Genomic DNA, 23490 nt, shown 5'->3' on the forward strand with positions numbered 1-23490 from the left:
TGCAACTGGGACCTACTGACTTCTCCATTTCTGAATGGGGACAATTTTAATTTGTCTTTTTCCTCCTTTTACTCTCTCTCTTTTTTCAAAGATCCGGCAGAACATTGTATTACCACATTATCAAGTTTGTCCATAATTCTACAAACCTCCCTTCCCTTCTTTTTTTCCTTTCAGTCTTTGTGATGTGCAGTCACTAGTGTCGATGACCTGGTCCATGATTTTCATCGCTCTCTTCTTATTCACAAACATCAAAGTGGAAAATGGCTTTAACAATGTTCCTATTTTTAACGTGATCAATATTTTGCTTTATTTCCTACTTTGGTAGAAGAAGAAATATTTAATTGAAAGTTTAGTGTATTACCTACATAATTAAACCTTTAATTTCTCATCGGTTGTTAGGTACTAGTCAATTGATAAACCTTTAATTTCTTGTAGTTTTCCCAACTATAAATAAAAAAGTTAATTGCTTTTAAGGGGGCAAAAGGAAACAAATAAATTTGATTTGGCCTATCTGGCCAATGGAACGTTATTAATATAACCTGTATTATTATGTAGCCAATTATCATGGGACAACATTATTTGATCATATATCTAATCAGTGATGCAACAAAATAGTATTCTTTTAAAATTTGCTGGAGTCAAAAGCAGTCGCATATTTCAATTTCATCCCCACGCTGGTCACAATTATTGGCCTCCATTCTTTTATACAGATCCAATCTTTTATTTGGTGTTTCTTCTGTTTACTTTATAGAAATAAAAAACAAATTGTTTGGTAATTCAGTTGTTAATTAACTTGCATAACAAATCTTTTAATTAATGAATAAATCATACCGAACCAACAACAACAATGTATATAATTCAACTCTCTTTGGCTTGAAGCATATAACCGATGTAGATGTATCTAGTGCGCAGTATGATTATGCTTATCGTAATAATATAAACAAAAGGAAAAATATTTGGAACTAGATATGATCCTAAAATTCCAGGGAAATCATGAATTCTCTAGACAGAATTGACAAATATTTATATTTAATGAAGTATTCTGGCTCAATTTTAATTACAGTGCGAATCCCGATCTTAATTTTAATTTTAATACACATATAAACAGTTCAAATATTAATGACATGGTCTTATTAAATATTATAATACAAGAGATCGCTACGTAATTTTTTTTTATGCTAGTTCTTGGATCAATGGTTGCCCTTGCACCTTAATAAATTCATTCATCGATCCCACCAATAGCCAATTTATGCAAAAGCTAAACAGAAATTATATCACATCAACTTATAGGTTTGCGAATCTGCTCTTGGTATAATTCGAACAAGTTTTTGTTAGGGCCAAAAATCGTCTTGGGCTTAACGAGGCCCAATAACAAAATAAACATATCATGGCCTAAGGCCTCAACCTAATCCCGATTAGGCCTATACTTAAAATCACCTTGCGAACTACCCACTCTATGAGTTGGGCTATCCTATAAGTTAAGTTAAACTGAGTTTCAGCCCATTAGCCTGCAACAGTCTATAAATAGGAAATCATAATCCTATTCTATTTCCTCTTCTACTAAGATTCCAAATCTTACTCAAACTATTAAACTTGATCTTATAAGATCAAGAAATAGTTTCTTTTTCATAATAAGGATTATCTCCCAAAATAAGACTTAGTGTTCTACTAAGATTCTAAATCTTATTTAAACTATTAAACTTAATCTGATAAGGTCAAGAAATCATATCATAGAGATTATCTCCCAAAATAGGACTTAGTGTCCTACTAAGATTCCAAATCTTATTTAAACTATTAAATTTAATATGATAAGGTCAATAAATCATATTTCTTTCTTGATAGGGATTATCTTCCAAAAAAGAGGATTCAATGTCCTACTAGGATTCCAACCCCTTAGGTTCACTCTAAAAACAGAGGTCTACCCTCTTATTAAAGGGCAATCTCTCATAGTCAATCTACACTACTCAAAACCATCTATTTGCTCCTAAGTTCTTGCTCCCAAGAACCCGACGCCTCCACCGTAGTCCTAGCCTCCGACAAGACTCCTGATAATTCTTCATCTCCTTAATTCTTATCAAATAATCTCTTTCAGCCTCGCTGACTTGAGCGTCGGAGTGCCTACAGCAAACACCACCCTAGTGTTTTCTAGAAGCTTCACGCTTGCCCTTTCATGTGTATAGGTCCAGCGGATTGTCAGTGGCCTTAACCTCACAGGATCAGATCCTATTTTCATGACGGTAGATTTTTTGCATCTATAGTTTTTATTTAAAATTTACATTTCATTAAAATGTTCTAAGCCTTTCTGGCCATCAAAGGCTATTTTAGACTGCCATATTTGCTTTCTTGTGAAAAATATAATAATAATTAGGGTAAGCAATTTTCCCACCAAGGTTCGCCTAATGACACTTTCCCACCAAAAAAGTTTCAAAATCCACTTTACTACCAAAACCATAGTTCCGTTAGAAATTTGTTGTGAGAAGATGATAGGATGTCAAAAGTCCATTATAAGTAAAGGTAGATGGTCAATTTAAAATTCACTTGTTGAGAAAACAAAAACGGAGAAAGGAGGGCGGTGATTCATAGCCGATGAACAGTGAGTAACAAGTGCTGGGGGTTTGAGAGAGGAGGTCAAAGGTTGAAAGGGTGGTGGAAGATTGTATTTTGGTCTCAGAACAGGTGAATCAGTGTCAAAGTAGCGAAACCCTAGGTGGTGGAGAGCGACAAATGGGTGTATTAGCGTCGGGAAGTGGGGGGTTTGGAGATGGAAGGCCAATGAGCTGATTGGTGGTCTTGAAAGAGATTTTCAACGCAAGAATATCTCGAACAACCATGTGCGGTGGCCGTGAATGGAGGGGTTAGATGAACAGGAGTGGTAGGGATTTTGGTGAAGGAGTGATAGGGAGTATTTTGGTGCTGTTGGAAAGGCTCAACGACGCCGATTCAACTGAAATGGCCTAAAACGGGGCCGGTGCCATTTGCTTTTTGGTCAATTTGTCATAAAAAAATCGTCCATGTCAACCCAATCGACTTAGCGGCTCTTCCTCTCCAAAAGCCCTAATATCTTGATCCTGTTTGCTCACCAATCGTCACGATTGAAGCTTCCCACCCCGGGTTTTTTTAGTTTTGATTGATAATTGGTTTGATTCGTTTGGTTTTTTGTGTTGTGTTGGGTTGAAAGACGATTGAGAAAGGTTTATTTGAAGTGTTTGTAGTTTGTTTGTGATTTTCCGATTGTAGGACTCCCCAACGCCGACGGCATTGTAGCAATGGAAGGCTAAGGAGAGAAGTATTTTCATATTCACAATTAATATCACTGTATTAACAGAAATTACTAATAGAATTTTGGTTTGGGTTTTAAAGTCATATTTTCAAACTTTTTGGGTGGAAAAGTGTCCTTAAGGCAAACCTTGGGTGGGAAAAGTCGTTTACTCTAATAACTAACCTCCTGTGGTTTACAAGCATTGAATTCTTTAAAAGTTGTGCTGCGAGGAGATAAAATTGATGTGAAATTCTTTAATTTCACTGATTATGAATACTGAAATTTATTACCACATTTATCACATAATTGACATATAGTGTTATATACTAATGAGTAATACTACAGTTACCGACGGGTTTACACCGAATTTAGCACGAATGACGTGACAAAATCTTGACGTGATTTATTATCAGTTAATATTAATAAACAGTCAGGATTTTGTCACGTCATTCGGTGCACAAATTCGGTGTAAACTTTTCGATAACTCTATCATTTTCCATTACTAATTGTTAAAAAGATAGCGTCATATTAAAAAAAAAAAAAACAATGAATTCTCGAATCTACATCTAAAAGATATGACATCAATGATCGATATTTAATTTATCATATCATTTTGTCATATCCAAAGGTAATCTAAGATGAATTCTTTAAAAAAATAAAAGAATTGCTAAGGTTTGGGTATGTATTGATGTACTAATTAGCCCCTTTGGCCATCAATGACATGCCCCCAATACCTAAAAGAACAGAGACATATGCCCATTTCTGGAGCTTCAGACTTACTTGTAGTTCAGCAAACCAGCAGAGCATGCATTTGATAAACCAACCACAATCACTGCAGTGGGGCTTTTTTCACTGTATGCATTTGACAAACCAATTCCTAGCACGATCCTAAATGGAGTTGTGGCCGAGAAGAAGAACACCTTGATTGCCTTCATCTTTCTTCCATATTCAGCCTGATTAATGATAATAAAAAATTCACATTAATTTGGAAACCTGTACGCTTTACCCATTAATACACTGTATTTTAACGAAGAGTTTAGAGAGATATATGGCTCTCACTCGTCGTATGCATCCCCCAAGCCAAGACCAATTCCTTCGAAGAGTAGATGGAAGCAAATAGCAGCAATAAGTGGTCTTATGGTGCAAGGATTAATTGAGGCACCCATTGCCAGTCCAATTACCACCGACACTGAGTGCACTACAATTCCCATTTCCAGTGCCTGCATCATAAATTAATCTTATGGGCAATTAAAAAAAAAAAAAAAAAAAAAAAAAACTGAGTTAATTTCTGATATTCTACTCCCATTATAACCAACCTTACTAAATGCTTATTGTAATAATTCATTGCAAACGAGTCCACGATAAGCGTCTAAAACAGCCGATAGCATTGCCACAAAAGTGGTAAAGGGAAACTTCCTCCATGGATTTTCGGGCAAACACGAGGACTTCAATTCATCAAAAGAATCTGGCAACACGTGCACGTACCCAGTTGCTAGTATCACACCCGAAGCAAAAGCTTTAAGTCTTTAACCACCACAACAAATCTTTATCGTGGTGCAAAGCCGGAAAATCGCGCGTAAACAAAGGAAGGCGGACGCCGAGAATGCTGGTGACTAGAATTGAAACAATGGCGATTATTTTCAACTTTAAGGCTTGTGCCTTGTTGTGGCATCCTCCTTCATATTTTGACTCACATTGTTTCTGTTGTTGTTCAGCCATGGAAGGCAAAGCAAAAGAGAGAAAGAGAAGGAAGATACAGAGAGCTTCAAGTTTAGTGTAACTGGCCATGGCTGAATTCTGATTAAGTTTTGCTGTAAAATGTTGAACAGTTATGGGGATGATTGATATTTGAAAGATTCAAATCCATGTGGGATAAGATAAAGAGTCTAGAATGCCCTTCGACAGAGGTTGGAATGGCTTGTTTGCGATTGTATGGAAGATGGTAATTTTGGTGATAATGATGGGTAATATTGGGAGCGTAGACGGGTATGAGAAAATCATGTGTTTGGCGTGAGGGGAGCGTGTCCCACCAATGAGTTTGACGACCTTTTTTGTGTGTTTACAAATTGGCACAAGTCAAACATACGTCGTCCACGCCAAATCTCACCTATGTTCCAACCAAAGACGTGAATAATTTTTTTAATATTATCGGAAAACTTTAATGCTATCAAATTATAAAATGTTACGTAGCATAACATTAAAAATATTGTATAGTTATATTTAATAACAAAATTGTATAACGTTAAATAATGTTAAGTTTAAAATAATTCATCATTAAATAATACCAAGTAAAACTATTACATTAGTTAATAAAATTTTACTTAGTATTAATTTTAAACAAATAAAGTTTGTCAATTAATTTAATCTTTATTAAATTTATATATGTAGTGGTGAGTCAAATTGTAGACAACGCCAGTCAATGAGTTGACTTATATTGATCACCGTTGATCATTATTTAATCGATATTAATTAGTGTTTGATTATTGTTAACCGATGTTTAACCAGCATTGACTGACTTTGATAGATGTTTTGACTTCTGTTGACCAACACTTATTATTAAATAATAATTAAAATATATATTAATTTAGTAATTTATATATATCCATTATTTAATGTAATGTTATATAATTTGTTTAATGCTATCCTATTTCCCCGCCAAACATGTTGAAGTGAGAGAAAACAGGTTTTATAGAGTCCTCTTATCCGTTCACCTTGTAAGTTGTAACACACAAATTCACCTCTTTCAGACTCATCCATTCTATTCACATTCGCGATGAAAACTCATCCACTTTTCATAAACACTTTCTCTACACCATTTTCAAACCCAAATTATCTACTGAAGAAACCGTTTTTCCATTCAAAACTATCATCACCACATTTATCATTCCTCAAAACAAGAAGTTTCTGTCACTTTCACTCTCTTCGCCTTCCTTCAAACTCTAACTCTAAGGTATTTCTTTCTCTCTAACGTTTCTTTAGTTTATATTACTATTATTTTTGGAATGGTAATTACTGTTATTATGTTATTTTTTAGGTTGTGCAAGGGGTGAGATTTGATGGACCAGTAATTGATATTGACGAAGTGATGGAAAGTGAAGATGATGATTTGGTGGTGGAGACTTGTATCACGCGTACTCTACCTCCAGCATTGACGCTTGAGCATGGGCTTCAGAGTATTAAGGAGGCTGTAGAGAAGTTGAAGTTGGATCCCCCGCAGTCTACTAGTGGAGTTTTAAGATTTCAGGTATTGTGGAATTTTATATTGTAAGTTTATATGAACATTAAAAGGCACATTGTTACATTGAATCTGTACTTTTGTATTTATGAATGATGCTAGGCATACAACTGATGTGACACATAATTATTGAAAGAATAAAAATTCAATGATCAAGTTAATAAATGAGGACAAAAAATTAAACAATAAAAAACTAATGTCACTTTAGTGTGTGTACAAGAGTTTTATTATTACTCTGCAGTTCGAATGTTGGGGGAATATAATTTTATAAAAGAGAATTATGGTAGCATGTGAATTAAAATGTTGACAACTCGAAATTCTGTCATACTTCATTTCAAGTTGATGGTGAATTATCCATGTGAAATGCAACGTGATGGTGAATTTGCAGATTGCTGTGCCCCCAAGTGCAAAAGCTTTAAATTGGTTTTGTTGTCAACCAGAGTCATCGGCAGTATTTCCTGTATTTTTTCTTTCTAAGGAAATGGAGAATCCAACTTGCAAATCATTGTATTTGAATCAAACCCGTGGTATGTTTGGAATTGGAACTGCTATTTACTTTACTCATTCTTCTTCATGTGCTCAAGGAGAGAGGAGTGCTCTAAAAAGGTTGGTCAAATTTTCATTCTTTTGCATTTTTTCTCCCTTTCTAATAATCATCATGCTCTTTATGCAATGCTTGATAAATTAATTTCTGTGTCCAGCGGGCCAATATTCATTTTAATCAGTAGTGCAGTTAGGTGGTTTATTTATTTTATAAACAAGTTTTGGCCCAAAGTTTGTCATAAGAAAGATTAAAGCACACACAATTACAACAACAGTACTAGCATAACAGCAAACACAACTTATTATAATTTAACTAATACAATAGGGGGATTTCAGCACAAAAATCACTTGGTTAACTTGACTTTGATGCCATGTTAAGTTGCGACTTGAGCTAAACGTTTAAGCTGATGAGTTAAGGCTCAAGAATAGTAAGTTCTAACAACTATTAATTTCAATTATTATTCTGTTATCACAATTGTTATAGAGGTGTGCTCATCATCTCTAACAGAAAAATGCTCTCGAAAGCTACTATGCAATATATCCCAAGTTACTGGTCTGATTTAACTGCCTGACTTGGACAGCATTTCCATTTCTGACAGAGCAGTAAGAGTGCTCCTGTGAATAATGCTTCGTTAGATGTGAAACATTGGTATCCAAAATTGCAAGAACATATTGTGGTTTTCCTATTATTGAGGACTCAATGTTTTTTTTCGTTTTTGTTTCCAAGTATCAATTTAGGAACATAGTTAACTTTTGGTTTGTTTAAGGGCTTTCTTGTTTATTTTAACTTGAAAATTAAAGAATTCCTGTGTAGTTTGTCTGCAGATATCTCTCAAATGATTCAATCCCTGTAACAACTTATGGTTTTACGGATAGTAATTTTGACTTAAAGTCATCTTCCATGAAGCATGAGGCTGGTTCATTTTACTTTTTTATTCCTCAGGTACACTTGCATCCCTCTGAATGACTATTTATACAGCTCTGTTTTGTTTGTCTTTGTAATGGAGCTGTGTTTATGATCATCTTCTAAGCTTCTGAAATATATGCGATTGCTTTTTGGTGTTTATTTTCTCATGGAGCTTCGGCCAACAGAAACACCACAGTGGTATGTGCTTATGAAAATAAAATAATTGCTTCAACAGATAGAATTAAATGAGCATGAGGATATCTCTATCTTAGCAGCAACACTGGCATGGAGTGATGCTTTGCATTGTACATTTGAGCAGACCCTTCAATCTTATGAGTCATCCCTATGCCAGGTACTCATGGGTTGTTATCTTTCATCATGCTAGTTTAGTTGCTCAAGTTTTTGTTTTGTTTTGTTTTTTCCTTTTTATTTTGCTTCATCTAAACCACAGAATGAGGAATATACTAATTCTGTGCAAAATAATAAATTCTACAGTTCTTTTGATTAAAAGTAAATCATTATTTGGTAAAAACAATTTAATTTGATAATGATGTTTGCTATAAAAAATAAAAATGATATTTTCTAGTCATGACCACCTTATAGTTGACTTTAATGTCTTAGGTGTTGATATCTCATGCTTTTGTATCTTATAGATCATTGTTTTTCCAATGCTTGTGTTTAGCTTGGTCTTTTATAAATTTTTCTTCTGACGTGGTTCTCTGTGAGTTATATTGTGAAACTAGTTTGTTGTATCGGTCCTGTCAATTATTCAGCACATGCAGTTTTTCTTTTCTCCTCTTGGGTGGGATTGAAAAAATGAATTGTCCTTTAGCTACTTACTCTTACGAAAGATGAGATGCCACAGGGCAATTTATGTTGTTGGTTATTAGGCATTCAGTCCGATGTGCTGTTAGAACCTTAATAAATTACCAACTTTATTTAATGTAGTGACTGAGGCTATGCACATGTGGTCACAGACACACAAACACACATTTTTAGTACTCCCTGTTTTGTTGTTAAGTGCATAAAATTTTTTGAATTCTGAGTTGGTCAAGTTTTTTTACACTGATCTACGTTAAGAAAAGGTTTTTTGTTTTGTTTTGTTTGTTTCTATTACTTCTATAACCATAGTCATTTTTATGATCATTACCTTTATGTTCCATTTCAGGCCAGCTGTCATTTATGGCCTGCTACAGAGGGATGCAACTCCGGATACATAAAATCTGCTCTCAGAAAGCTCAAGATGGTAGAGGATAAAACTGTCCAAATGAAATCAGTTAGTGATAATTTTTTTAGCATTACCGTTATCATTTTAATTTATGCTCCCGATTCATTTGATAGAGTGGGTTGACCTCGGATTGAGGTAGGACTAACAATAGTTGTGTTGAGTTGAATACCATATTACGTATTCTGAACCTGCATTTTCACTTGCTCGCCTTTCAAATTGAGCTGGATCTGCATACACTGTCTCCTTTATGTTTAAAGGATATTTTTGTTTCTGAAAAATTGATATTGTTTACATGAGCACATGCCCAATGCAATGTCAAGAAAGTTTGTCCATTTTGTTGCCGACACCTTGATTTCCGACTGCTAAAATTCTAGACAGACATGGTTCAGTGTTGGCCCCAATTAGATTTCTAGGATGGTGATCTGGACAGAATTCTAACCTCAACAGCTCAATCAATATATTTCATGGAGAGGCCTCTTGTAAGATTTTAATTGGTTCACTTGCACTCAACTTCTCTATGACTTCTACTTCTCACCTGATAATGGCCCTTCCAGAGTCTGCTTTTGACTTCTCTATTTTTATTTTTTTTTACTTTATTATAATTTTGGAAGTTCATCCATTTTGAAAACTTCATACCTTTTGTCTGTAGTTCTATGCTTTGGGTTGCGGTCTAGCTAACTTCATGTTTGCTTTGTCGCTTGGATATCATTTAGTATTCTTAACTTTTTGATATACCATTTATTTTGTCTTATCTGGTAATCAATATGGTTGGCTTCCAAATTGAAGATCTGATAACTGGACTTTGGTACCAAATGGCTATGAATAATTTATCATCTGGTTCCTTTCCAACTTCTGAAACTTGTTATATCTCCGAATTTTGCAGGTATGTATAAATGCTGTCTCAATGGCCAGAAGAGATTTTGGTGATCCCATGGAACTGGTATCCCCTTTTTCCTGGTAATTGTTCATCCTTGATAATACTAATTGCTTTGCATTGATGGGGTTTCACTAACTGTAACTGCATAAGCTTGGCAGTATTATTGAAGGTTAGTGTCTTTAATTAGATTCCAAGTTCGACATGAAACCTTCTCATGTGCTGAATTCTCTTGCAGAGAGATGCTTTTTTCCGCCAGTTTTCTTTCAGACTTTCACCAACTGTTGGTGTTTCCAGGAACATGGTATGGATCTATCATGTTGAATAATATTTGTAATGCAATTAAAGGATTAGGCTTTATAAAAAGTTAATTTATCAATTTTCGAACCAGCTGACCATATTATGTTTGTTAACTGGTAGAAGTCTTTTAGTAGTTATCGGAAATTTTGTATTTTCAGAAACATGGAACAGGACTGGAGGACTATGAGATTTTTATTCTGTATTAGTCCATAATAAATTTTTTTAATTTTATCTCCCAATCTTTGACGTGCCAAAATCAAGTCACTGAAAACAAATTTGCCCAATATGCATAATTTGGGACCGCATAATTTGGGACCCAATTCATATACAAACTGATGCTGGTATTATAACCTGTTATAATATTTGAAAAGAAACAAATTTGGCTGATGATTGTTCCAGTTGTATTTCTTTTGACTATCAGTTAGATAATGCCAGTGAAATGATTTACTCCACGGGAGATCATGCAAATATCAATGCTGTTTGGGCATCACTTTTAGTTGAAGAATGTTCTCGTCTTGGTTTGACGGTAAGCTTAAGCATGAACAATCTTTTGAATCTGGATTGTGGTATAAGCTTCTGATTAATTCTTTGTTCCAGTACTTTTGTATAGCTCCAGGTTCAAGATCCTCTCCCCTTGCTGTTGCTGCTTCCTCTCATCCCCTAACAACATGTATTGCTTGTTTTGATGAACGGTCTCTTGCTTATCATGCTGTTGGTTATGCAAGAGGATCTCACAAACCTGCGGTTATCATTACATCATCTGGCACTGCAGTTTCAAATCTTCTTCCTGCTGTGAGTTTCAAATATATAAAACTTTTATATCTATATTTCATATGTATTCCCTAGAGCATGTTCGTTGCATACTTTTGGAAGTTAATATCTATATTTCATATTTGTTCCGTTCATTCATAATGGAATCTTTTCTATTTCCTATTTATGTGGAAACTTGGAGTTTTCATTTCTTCTTGTCATCTATGTAGCTAACTTGTAGTAGTGATCATTTACAGGTTGTAGAAGCCAGTCAGGATTTTGTGCCAGTTTTATTACTTACTGCAGATCGTCCACCAGAACTTCAGGATGCTGGAGCAAACCAAGCAATCAATCAGGTAGAAATAATTAATTGCAATGGCGAGCTATGAGAATGATGTTAATATTTCTTTGATCATAACAGACTGATTCCTCCTTATACTAATTATCTTATATTACTGTGGTTTAGGAACTTACAAATTGCTTCGTTTTTAATAGGTAAACCATTTTGGTTCTTTTGTACGGTTCTTCTTCAGTCTTCCTCCACCCACTGATGAGATTCCTGCACGGATGGTACTTACCACACTTGACTCCGCTGTCCATTGGGCAACCTCATCACCTTATGGCCCTGTTCATATTAACTGCCCTTTTAGGGAGCCATTGGATAACAGTCCAAAAAAATGGTTGTCAAGCTGTATGAAGGGATTAGATATCTGGATGTCTAGCACTGAACCATTCACTAAATATATTCAAGTGCAACAGTGTCATGGATGGAAGAGTAACACTCAAGGCCTAATGACTGAAGTGCTAGAACTAATTCAAGGTGTTAACAGAGGGCTTCTTCTTGTTGGAGCGATTCATACTGAGGATGAGATATGGGCAGCTCTTCTTTTGGCTAAACATCTTCTATGGCCAGTTGTAGCTGACATCTTGTCAGGTTTACGGTTGAGAAAGGTCTTTGCATCCTTTCCTGAAATTGAATAAAATCTTTTATTCCTTGATCATTTTGACCATGCTCTGCTCTCAGAATCTGTCAAGGGTTGTATGCAGTTTGACGTAATTCTTCAGGTATAACTTCACTTGAGATATGAAGGTACAATTTTATAATATTGTAAATAAGCAAACTGGGAAGGTAAATATCTTAAAGTAATGAAAAGTGTTGTATGCTGGACTTCTTGGGTTCTATAACCAAAACTTTTTGGCCAGCTTAGATCCTGTATTTGCCCGTGCATGTGTAATTACTAGTTAGAGGGGACTTCCAAAGAAATATTATTTGAGGTAAAGTTTATGAATACTGTGATTTAACACAAAGTGTTCATAGCACCAAAATTAAGAGTTTAAAATGGGTGGCAGAAATTAATATTACAGTATTTGGATTCTTTCATGTATGGTAATTGCAGTCAGTTAGATGTGTTTTATTTTTATTTATTTATTTTAATTTTTTTTTCTTGTATATGAACAGATTGGAAGTCGGATTACAAGCAAAAGGATTTCTCAGATGCTGGAGGAATGTTTTCCGTGCTCATATATCTTGGTTGACAACCATCCATATCGTCAAGATCCTTCACATTTTGTAACACACAGGATCCAGAGTACTATTGTTCAGTTTGCTGATAGTTTGCTTAAAGTTCAAGTTCCACACAAGAGAAGCAAATGGTGCACTTATCTGCAAACAGTTCAAATGATGGTATTTGAACTCCTTATGAAGCTCTCCTTTTTATATTTCAGTACTTGGAGATACTTTTGGTCCCTTGATCCAGTTTGATTAGTTTCAATGGTGCCCTTCTTGTAGATATCTATATACGTGGTTAGAGGTGTTAGATATGGTTGCTCTTCAAGTTGGCCAGTATGACTAAAGCCAGTTCAAGTCTGAGTAAAAGTTTTAAATGCAAGTAAACTAAGATCCAGGATCTTATAATTTACTCGACTGTGGGTTGCATCAATTAATTAATTGCTTCTGACATGCAGATAGTCTAATTTTCATTGTAAAGTGTTGCTGGTGCATGAGGAGCTTTTGTAATTAACTTTGATCTCGATTACAGAGCTTTAATATTATGTTTATTAAAAGACATATATATGGGACTTGTTTATTTACATAAATTGGTGCAATGAAATAGAGCTATAGATTTAGTGTGAAATGTAGTTGTTTCTTTTGACTAAAAGGTCCTTTCTTTCTGTCTATCTTTTATTATTTTTAATAAGGAACTATGTAAAGTATGTTAATAAAAAGAGCTATACTAAAGTGAATAGTCGACTGATGGCCTTGAAAAACCTTTCTTGTTCGATGATTAATGTCCTCCGATGACCTTGAACTTTTCAACTTTTTTCTTCCTACCATTTTTGAGAGGTTTTAAGTTTCTTCATGCCTTATTGCAGGTTGCATGGGAGATATCATTTCAAATTTGTGCCAACTACTCATTGTCTGAACCTCATGTCGCACATGTACTTTCTGAGGCACTGATGCTTGATTCTGCTCTTTTTGTTGGGAACAGCATGGCAATACGAGATGCAGATATGTACGGACGTAGTTGGATAACTTGTACTCATACTATAACAGATATGATGTTAAACTCACAGCTACCATATCACTGGATACGGGTGGCTGGAAATAGAGGAGCTAGTGGCATTGATGGTTTGCTTAGCACAGCTGTCGGTTTTGCTGTAGGATGCAATAGACAAGTAAGTTATCAACTGACTAATGATGTTATGAGTCCCTTTGTAATTCTTGTATACCTGGCAATCTGATTTTACCTCTTAATCAAATCCCAAGAAAGAAAACCTGTACAAAGAAAACCCAAGATCAAAACTTACATGAAAACCCTTGTAACTGCTCTTTGTAATTTCATCAAAACAGGCAGAACCAATCATTTAAGGTCATATTTTCATATATCTCAGTGAGGGAAATGTAAGAAACTCAGTCATTACCCACTTCACGACATTGATTAGGCTGCCTCCCCTATCTAAACGAAGATGTTCAAACCTGTGTCTATCTGTTTTTTTTTTTTTTTTTTTTTTCCTGGAGAAATATATGCAGTTTGAGGAGAGCGTACTGGCAAGACACAAATTATATCTTGACAATCATTCCCTAGCCCCTATCAAGCTCTGCTGAAGATAGAAATCCATCATGAAGTTCTTTTATTCATTGCAATATGGCTACTTGCAGTCATTATTGGGGGAGCTTTTGTTTTTTTGGTTTTTACCCCTCTTAGATTCCCAATCTGGACTAAACTCTATTGTCTCTTGATACTACAATCATGTTTAGGTACTCTGTGTTATTGGAGATGTTTCTTTCCTTCATGATACAAATGGCTTGGCAGTTTTGAAACAGAGGTAGGATTTATTTGTTTTCAAGTTTTGGTCTATCATTGAAATTTATTATCAATAATAATAATGTTAAATATATGCAACATAGAATATGTAATCAGGGCTCACATATTTAGCTGCATTGTTTTAAATTTCTTGGTAGTTTATAGTCAACCCAACCAGCTATTTAATTGTCTCTGGTCTACACATGCAACCAATTGTTTACTACTCTGTACTATTTTGAAGATTTACTTTATCTGTAGGACAATGCAGAAACCCATTCTGATACTTGTGATAAACAATCATGGTGGTGCAATCTTCAGCCTTCTTCCAATTGCGAATAGAACTGAACCAAGAGTCTTGAATCAGTATTTTTACACTGCCCATGACATTTCAATCGAAAAGCTGTGCATGGCACATGGGTAAAACATAAAAATATAGTTGATAAATTGAAGTATTTTTCCTCAATATTCATTTAATCTCACATATCACATGCTTTTTCTCTTGCTGCTTGTGTTTATATCAATACTTGTTTCTTTTACTTGATTTATTATATGTGTGTGTTAGGTTTTACATGCCGAGTGTGTAACTGTAAATTCTTTATGAACTGAATGTAATTCCATTTAGTCATAATAAATCCAATAATTTCATATAATTTTGTGATTGAGAAACAAAGGCTGGACTTATAAAAAAAATTGGGGACTAACCTGGGGCTTTTTATTTTAGATTATATTTGCAAGTTGTTTAGAAGAATATGTTAGCATTTTGTTGAAACTTGAAAGCATAATAATTGAAATCATGCACTTCTGAGTTTTTTAGGCTCAGCAGTTTTGCTGTTTTATGATACCAAGTTTTATTTTTGTTCCTTGAAGCCACTTGCAGTCATCATGAAATATATTCTTTTTCTTGTTATCTTATTAAAACTTTGCATTGGAATTATTTGAGAAGAATAATCGAAATAGCCATTTGGTGTTATCATTATTCTTTAACTGATGCAAACAAACTCATAACAAGTGGTTGTGAATATGATCTCTTAGTTACATCAAGTTTCTACATTTTGAATGATTATATTAAGACTCAATAAAAATTGAAAGGCAGAAATTAAAATAAAAGTGAAGCAACTGACCTATATAGTTACGGCCATTTAATCTCCTTTGTTGTATCTACACTCCAACTTGGTAAATAAATCATGTTATGTTTTTTTGGACTTAATACATTTTTCTAATACAATTTGTAATTCTTTGTTTTGAATTGATAAATTTTTTATGATTGAATCAATTTAAGCTCGATTAGAATTCAAAAGTTGGTAGATTCTTTGGAAGGTTACAGTTATGGAAAACTTGAACAAGAAAATAAAAGTGAATGTGGCTTTTAATAAAAACTTGGTATAGAAGTGAGGAAATAGAAGAAATGGATTGCCTTGAGATATGAATGCTGGTATTGACTTAATCATCAAATCGAGGGTAAATTAAATAGGAAATTGCCTCAGAATAAAAGCTGGTTTAATTAATAATGAGTTCTTCTGAAATATAGTGATGGACAAATAAGATGTGTGCCTAAGCAAGAGAGTAAGAATGAAGATATATGCATTCATTAGAAGATTGAAGCATTTATTCAGGATAACATGAAACCTTTCCATTTGATATTATCTTGTAAAGTGAAACAGAAACCAATAGCTAAACTAAAACGGAATAGTGATATTGGTGAAACTGAAACTCAATGATATGTATTAGCTTAAGGCTACTTAAAAGAAAAGGAAGATGCAAAGTAGAATGGTTTTAGACTGCGAGAAAGAGTAATAATTGTATATTCAATGTCAAATATATCTTACATAAATCCTAGCAGTTGAAAATTTTCTGTCTTTGTCCTTGAGTAAATTAGATTGAGGATGTGTCAATTTTGTACATATTAAATATGTTGAACCTTGTCTTCTGAAAAATATTGTCCACATATTTTTGGTTAATAAATCTATATTGCAAGGAAGTTTGCTATTTTCAGCAGCAAATTAGCTCCAAAAATGTTCTGTATCCTGTTTAACTTTTTGAAACTATCCATGTGAAAGTAAAACACTTCAAGTTTTTTCTTTAAGACAACTTAAGAAAACAAATACTTAATTTGCAGCGTAAAGCATTTAGCAGTGAAGACAAAAACAGAACTTGAAGATGCTTTAGTAACATCTAAGCATCTAGGGACAGATTGTGTCATTGAAGTTGAGAGCTGCATCGATGAAAATGCCACCTTCCACAGGTTGTTTGTTTCAATTGCTTCTCAATTTATAATTTGGTCTGAGGTTTACAGGTCATTATATGTGCATTATGCTGACATATTATGGTCCTCTTTTCAGTACTTTAAGAAAATTTGCATGCCAAGCAGTAGATCACGCTTCCAACATCCTTTCAAGGTTTTCTGTTCCAGATTCTATTTCATGTGGGCTTTCTATTTCTAAGATCCATAAACTGGAATATTCATTGTATAGGTGAGGCATTTAGAATGAAGAATAAATTTTAAAATCTTAATGTGGCTATTAGTTGGGTTAATTAGATATATCTTTCACTGTTGCAACAGAATTCAACTTTGTGCTCCACCTACTTCAAGTTCTGTTAAGCATGACCGAAGTAAAATCTACAGAGAAGGTTTTATTTTATCGTTGTATCTTGAAGATGGAAGTGTTGGGTATGGTGAGGTTAGTTTTGGTTAGATTCCATGTTTATCTTCTTCCTTTCTTTCTTCTTCTTCTCTTATTTTTTATTTTTATGTTTTATTGTCTTTTATTCATATAAGGGAAATTAGGTGATTATTTGAGTTGTTATATTGAATGAAAATAAATGAACACGCGGAAATTAGTTGTAAGAAGATCACGTAAATGTTAAGCCAGTGAAATGACGTTTATAAGATTTTTCTTTTCTATTATATTATCATCTTCCCTCATTTATAGTTTTCATGTCATACTTTTGATCTTCATATAATCTGTGTTATTTGTTGTTAGTATCTTTTGTCTTATTCACCAATTCTGAAGATTACCTTTTGCAATTTTTCAATTGAAAAGGTTGCACCTCTTGAAATCCACGAGGAAACCCTGCTGGATGTTGAAGAGCAACTCCGATTTCTTCTTCATGTGATGAAAGGAGCTAATCTCACTTATTCCCTACCTCTACTGAAGGGCTCGTTTTCTTCATGGATATGGAAGAAGTTAGGAATATCTGTAGGTCTTTTTGTCTTCATTTTATAAGTAGTATAAGGGGAAAGGAGTTGATATTAGGAGGTCTTATTGTCTTTGTTATTTTTTTTTATTTTTTTTTTGTTTATAGTGATAGAGTTCTTTTTGTTAAAGGTACGTTCAATATTTCCAAGTGTCAGATGTGGTTTGGAAATGGTTATTCTTCACGCTATTGCAGCAAGACATAATTCCAGCTTTTTAAACATACTCTATCCCAAGACAGAAACAGATGAAGGAATATCTAAACGCTCATCAAGTGTTAAAATATGTGCCCTAATTGACTCTATGGGGACGCCTTCAGAGGTTGCTAATATTGCTGTCACTCTTGTTGAAGAAGGATTCACTGCCATCAAGCTTAAAGTAAGATAATATTAACAAAATTGTAGTTCTAGAGTTTAAAAAGTTCTTTTATTCATGTAATTCTGTATTTTTGTGCTTTAACATGTAGTTGATGATATCAATGCCTGCCATTTAATGAATTATTATTTACAACAGGTTGCACGTCGAGCAGATCTCTTTCAAGATGCTGCAGTTATACAAGAAGTAAGAAAGAAGGTTGGTCCCCAAATTGAACTCCGTGTGGATGCCAATCGTAAATGGAGCTATGAAGAAGCTCTTGAATTTGGCTCTTTGGTTAAAAATTGTGACCTACAATATATTGAGGTATAATTTGCTGGAACCTGTAATTTTTTTTTTTTCTATCCATTGGTCATCCTACACAATCAACAATTACATGTAATCTCTACTAGATTTAATTGTAAACTGACTTTTAATAGCCCTTCTGCATAACATTTTGGAAGACGTATATCTTATTACCATTCAACTATTTGCTTTATCTTTAATTCTACATCTCTTTGGTTTAGGTTTAAGAACCTTTATTTTCGTTGATGGACATAATTTTTTATTTTTTAAGTGAGTTTTTACCTTGTATTTTTCCTGTTTTTCAGGAGCCTGTTCAGGTTGAAGATGATATATTAAAGTACTGTGAAGAAAGTGGCTTGCCTGTGGCTCTGGATGAAACCATTGACAAATTCCCAGGAAATTCTCTTAAAATGCTTGAGAAGTATGCTAACCCAGGAATAGTTGCTCTTGTAAGTGGGAAAATCTTCAATAATTTGATCAGTGAGGCATAGATCATTGATTCTTTGGTCAGCTTATTTGTGGTGTAGCAGGTGTTAACAAGCATGCATTTCTTACTAAGATAAAATACTCACTTTGTTAACTCCATGTAGAACGCGGACCTGGCAAGAAATGAGCCCATTCAAGTTGTCAGAATTGCCAGAATATAATAACTCAATCAAAGTATAATTATCTCCAATAATTAAATGTTTCTTATGTTTAATATCTTTAGTTTGAGTTATGAATTCTTTACAGGATAAAAAGTCACTTAATAAACTTGGTCTGTCTTGTAATGAATTACAGTAGTGCGGGCTTCAATATTTATCAGTTATTAGTTTAATCCATGTGTGGCTGAGCTAACATCTTAATGCTTGTTTTCTGGTATCAAAAGAGGATCGGTGATATTCAGCTGCCATATGCTCTTCACTGTCACTGTTGTCTTGGTATTATTATCTTTGATTTCACAATTTAGTTGTGTTCACAAGTAGTATTTGTTGCTAAATAATTTCATTTCTTTAGTGTGAACCTACTGCATCTACATGATTTATAATAAAAAATACTTGATCATCATTCACTTCTAAATCATTCTTCAAGAGATAATGGATTTTAAATCTTCCTATTTTTGCTGGATTCTGGGATTTATTCAGGTGATCAAACCAAGTGTCATTGGTGGGTTTGAAAATGCAGCATCAATTGCAAGATGGGCTCAGCAGCAGGGGAAGATGGCTGTTGTCAGTGCTGCGTTTGAAAGTGGCCTAGGTTTGTCAGCATATATTCTTTTCTCCTGCTATCTGGAGCTACAAAATGCAGACTTATGCAAAGTGATGAATCGTGAACTGGCCCCACCTGTGGCCCATGGTCTCGGAACTTATCAATGGCTTAAAGAAGATGTGACAACTCATCCTATCGGGATTTGTCGTAATCCATGCTGTGGATTGGTAGAAGCTTCTGTTGCTAATGCTACCCAACTCATGCAAAAATTTCAAATCAACCACAGAAGCATATGTAGAACTTTCACTGAGCAGCAAGCTTTAAGACACCTGTTGATTGTGAATTCAAAGGATGTCTCCAGTTCCATCAAAGTTCTGGAGATTGGAGAAAGAATTGATGTAAGTAGAGGAATAATTGTATGTATCCCCGCATTATTTTATTGTCATACTTGTATACTTAAGAATTCATTCTGCACATGATAAGTAGAAATGCTAAACAGGGATGCTATTTGCTTGTTAAATATATTCTTATGCGTGGTACTACTCAATTGATTAGTTTGTTAATATTTGTTAGCAACTTGTCAGGAAACTTTGATGATGGCATGGGCAGCTTGCAGTTGGAATTAATCTTAAACTTTTTTTTTTTTTTTTTATTCCTCTGAAATTGATTTCAGAAAGCACAAACTAAGAATACATGGTCATTATGATGTTGTGATCTAATTACGTGTTGGCATATTCAATATTTAAGACAGCAATGCACATATTTTGGTTTTGATGTATGTTTGAACGTGTTTTGCCTTTATATTTTTATTGGGAAATTGTAGTTAAAGATTTCTATTTCATTTGTTTTCTTCTTAAAGATGACTTATATTTGTCTCAGCAATTGGCTGGGTAGGTTATGCATTTGTGTAGGTAATGCTTTGGATTTACTTTGACTCAACTTTTTAATGCTCATTCCGGATTTATTTTGCCACTGCAGGATAATGTACTTATATTTCTGCATGGTTTTCTGGGAACTGGTGAAGACTGGATCCCTATCATGAAAGCTATCTCAGGATCAGCGAGATGCATTACCATTGACCTTCCTGGCCATGGAGGAACAAAGATACAAAATCACAGTGGTAATGGAGCCACACAGGAAACAACTTTGTCAATTGACATAGTTGCAGATGTATTATGTAAGCTGATTGAACAGATTACTCCCAAAAAAGTTACCCTTGTTGGGTATTCAATGGGAGCAAGAATTGCCTTGTATATGGCCCTTCGGTTTGGTGATAAGGTACATTCATGATGCTCAATGTTATCTTAGTAGTCATTGTGAGGTTAAATTATTTAGTCTGCAAAATATTGATTTGTTACACAGATCAAGGGAGCTGTTCTGTTATCTGGAAGCCCTGGATTAAAAGATGCAATAGCGAGAAAAATTCGTAGAGCCAAAGATGATTCTAGAGCGTGTTCCCTTGTTGCTCATGGTCTGCAAGCTTTTGTAGATACCTGGTACACTGGAGAGCTCTGGAAAAGGTAATACCTTGGTCTTTTTAAGTTTCTACATCATCTCATAATTATTTATAAAAGATTCTTATGAAAGTAATCTTAAGAAAAAAATTCTGTATTAACAGCTTGAGAATGCATCCCCATTTTGATCAAATAGTTTCCAGCCGCTTGCAGCATTTTGATGTGGAGAGTCTTTCAAGATCTCTGTCTGATTTAAGCATTGGGCGACAACCGTAAGCATATTTAGATACTATTCCTTTTTTGTTCAACTTTCACTTGTGTTCATTCCGTTCCCAACATTATGCATGGATATATGCATATGAATATTGGATTGTACTGGCTCTGAATGTATTGGCTCAGAAGTTGAATGAACAATTTTCCTTTATTGGGGTAGCCTTCAACTGACTTACACCCTTTTACCAGCAATGTGAAAAAGCAAAGTTTAATGAGATAGTAATTTTTGCTACTAATGTTAATCTTTGTTTGTTTCCATGATAGGTCATTGTGGGAAGAGTTGAAGCAATGCAAAACACCTCTCTTGGTAATTGTTGGAGAGAAAGATGGGAAATTCAAAGCAATTGCTGAGGAAATGCTGAATGAACTTAGTGATGGTAAAAGTGAGATGGTTGAAATCCCTAATTGTGGGCATGCTGTCCATCTGGAGAACCCTCTCCCTGTAATCCGTGCCATGAGACGGTTTTTCACCACACTAAAATAAAAGAGGTCAACTCCGTAAAGGATAGAGTTTGGTAACGAATCTAAATTCTAAAACCTAGGAAAATTTATTCAACAGTCGACCTTTGACAATAAAGGCCTGCCTTATCCACAACATCTGAAGCTGAAGTAAGCAAACATACGAATTGGTCGACGGCATATATCAATCAAACTTGTTTCTAGAAATTCTAGATCCGGTAATCAACCAATGTCATTGTTGCTTGTATCACAAGAATAGCATCACTTAATTTTATATTTTACCTTAGCTAGCAGAGCTCTCATTCAGCTGTGGTGACTTAAATTAACTTTCAAAGTTTCAATTATATACATATTTATTTCACTTTGACCATCTAGTAGCTTCCTGCCATGGGTACCCTTACCTAATTTGATCACCATACATCAACACAATGTTCTCAGGAATACAATATATTTCTTAATACATATAAATCAAATACTAATTAAACAATTAGAAGTCTAAATGTTTATGTTAGGATAGGACTTGTATATATTTAATAGTATTACATATACAAACTGATGATGTAACATAATTTATTTATATTAATTAGCATATATAGAGTTGATTTTGTATACGAATTCTTTCAATTTATTTTGTGTCACACTATTTTGTACTATGAATTTATATAAAAGTTTGAACATTTAATATTATTCACATATATATATATATATATATATATTCTAAGATTATTGCCAATCAATCAAGTCAAAATTTTCATACTTATTCTCAGTATGATTACGTAATCTATAGACAGAATAGAACGTACCATATTACTGGATTAAATAGTCTTCACTGTTTGTCGATTAACCAAACGATTAACGACTACGACCCCAATATCATCTATAAATCAAATCACACTCCAATTAATTCTTGTTCAATATCGATTACTTTTAAGTTATCGTACTTTTTTTCATTCTGTGCTCGTCTGTGGCGGCTGCCGGAATACGTTGCTTCCTTATCAATGGTGACCGATCCCAAAGAAGTTTCATGGAATCATCATTCTTACATGATGATGCCTCAGTTATTGAGCGGTAAGCCTGGAAATTCAATTCCTGTATATGCAAGGCCAACAATATCACCTCCTCAGCTGCCTACCTCTCCAGCTCTAATGAACCAAAACCCACAGCAGACGTTACATCCCGTAATTCTGATCATTCAACAACAGGAATTAGGAAGGCATTTTCTAGTTCTTACCATTCCCATGATTATCGCTTTGGTTTCTTTGTTTAATCCAGTTCATGCGCCCATTGTATTTCGTCTCACTGCGATTGCTCTATCAGTAGGCGTAGCCGCCATTTGGAATGGGATTCTACTTCGCGAGACCTGTCCTCGTGCTTCCAAGTGGATAGAGCTATTCGGAGTTGCCTTGGTCTTGTTATCCTTTTATGGATTTGTTGGTTGCGCTCTTCCAGATAAAACCCTAATTTGGATCCCAGCACTATGCTGGCTTCTCAACCTGCTTCCATTTGCCATTGCCTACTGTTCTAGAGAGAGGGTTCTTGAAAACGGAAATTTACCTTTGCAACACTAGCTACTTAGATCGATGTTTGTACAGAAATTATGAAAACCCTAGCTATACTGGTGGTAGCGATACTGTTGATTTATTAATAATTATACACTTGTATCTTATCATTTATAAATGTTTGTTGTCTTTCAGTGGTGTAAATATTTTTAATGAAGTTATTTGATAAATTACGATTTGTTTAAGCTCTCAAATTCTTTTGTAAAGTGGATCGAATTTAATTACTAAATAATAAGTGAGAAATGGTTTTTAAATTGGTTCGGATGCTTAAAGTGAATCCTATGTCCATTGTTTTTTTTTAT

At 34.4% G+C, this 23490-nt stretch overlaps 1 protein-coding gene and 1 pseudogene across 1 annotated transcript; one reads left to right on the top strand and one right to left on the bottom strand.

Annotated features, from left to right (window-relative positions):
• Positions 1-4308: 4308 nt before the first annotated feature.
• LOC116119505 lies at positions 4309-5059 on the bottom strand (annotated as a pseudogene).
• An 875-nt stretch (positions 5060-5934) lies between these two features.
• LOC116119521 (protein PHYLLO, chloroplastic) lies at positions 5935-21956 on the top strand. The gene is given in 28 exon segments (XM_031405462.1): positions 5935-6209; positions 6294-6503; positions 6883-7100; positions 7863-7980; positions 8180-8296; positions 9113-9220; positions 10056-10112; positions 10285-10350; positions 10768-10872; positions 10944-11138; positions 11354-11452; positions 11592-12161; positions 12556-12780; positions 13470-13772; positions 14356-14423; positions 14660-14818; positions 16518-16643; positions 16741-16872; positions 16962-17079; positions 17443-17598; positions 17728-17973; positions 18109-18276; positions 18561-18704; positions 19380-19841; positions 20422-20721; positions 20806-20963; positions 21062-21169; positions 21435-21956. Coding segments are annotated over 28 exon segments (5133 nt in total). The 5' UTR covers positions 5935-6032; the 3' UTR covers positions 21655-21956.
• Positions 21957-23490: the final 1534 nt, after the last annotated feature.

This window comes from Pistacia vera, unplaced genomic scaffold (assembly GCF_008641045.1).
Source record: "Pistacia vera cultivar Batoury unplaced genomic scaffold, PisVer_v2 Contig891, whole genome shotgun sequence".
Classification (NCBI taxonomy): Eukaryota; Viridiplantae; Streptophyta; class Magnoliopsida; order Sapindales; family Anacardiaceae; genus Pistacia; species Pistacia vera.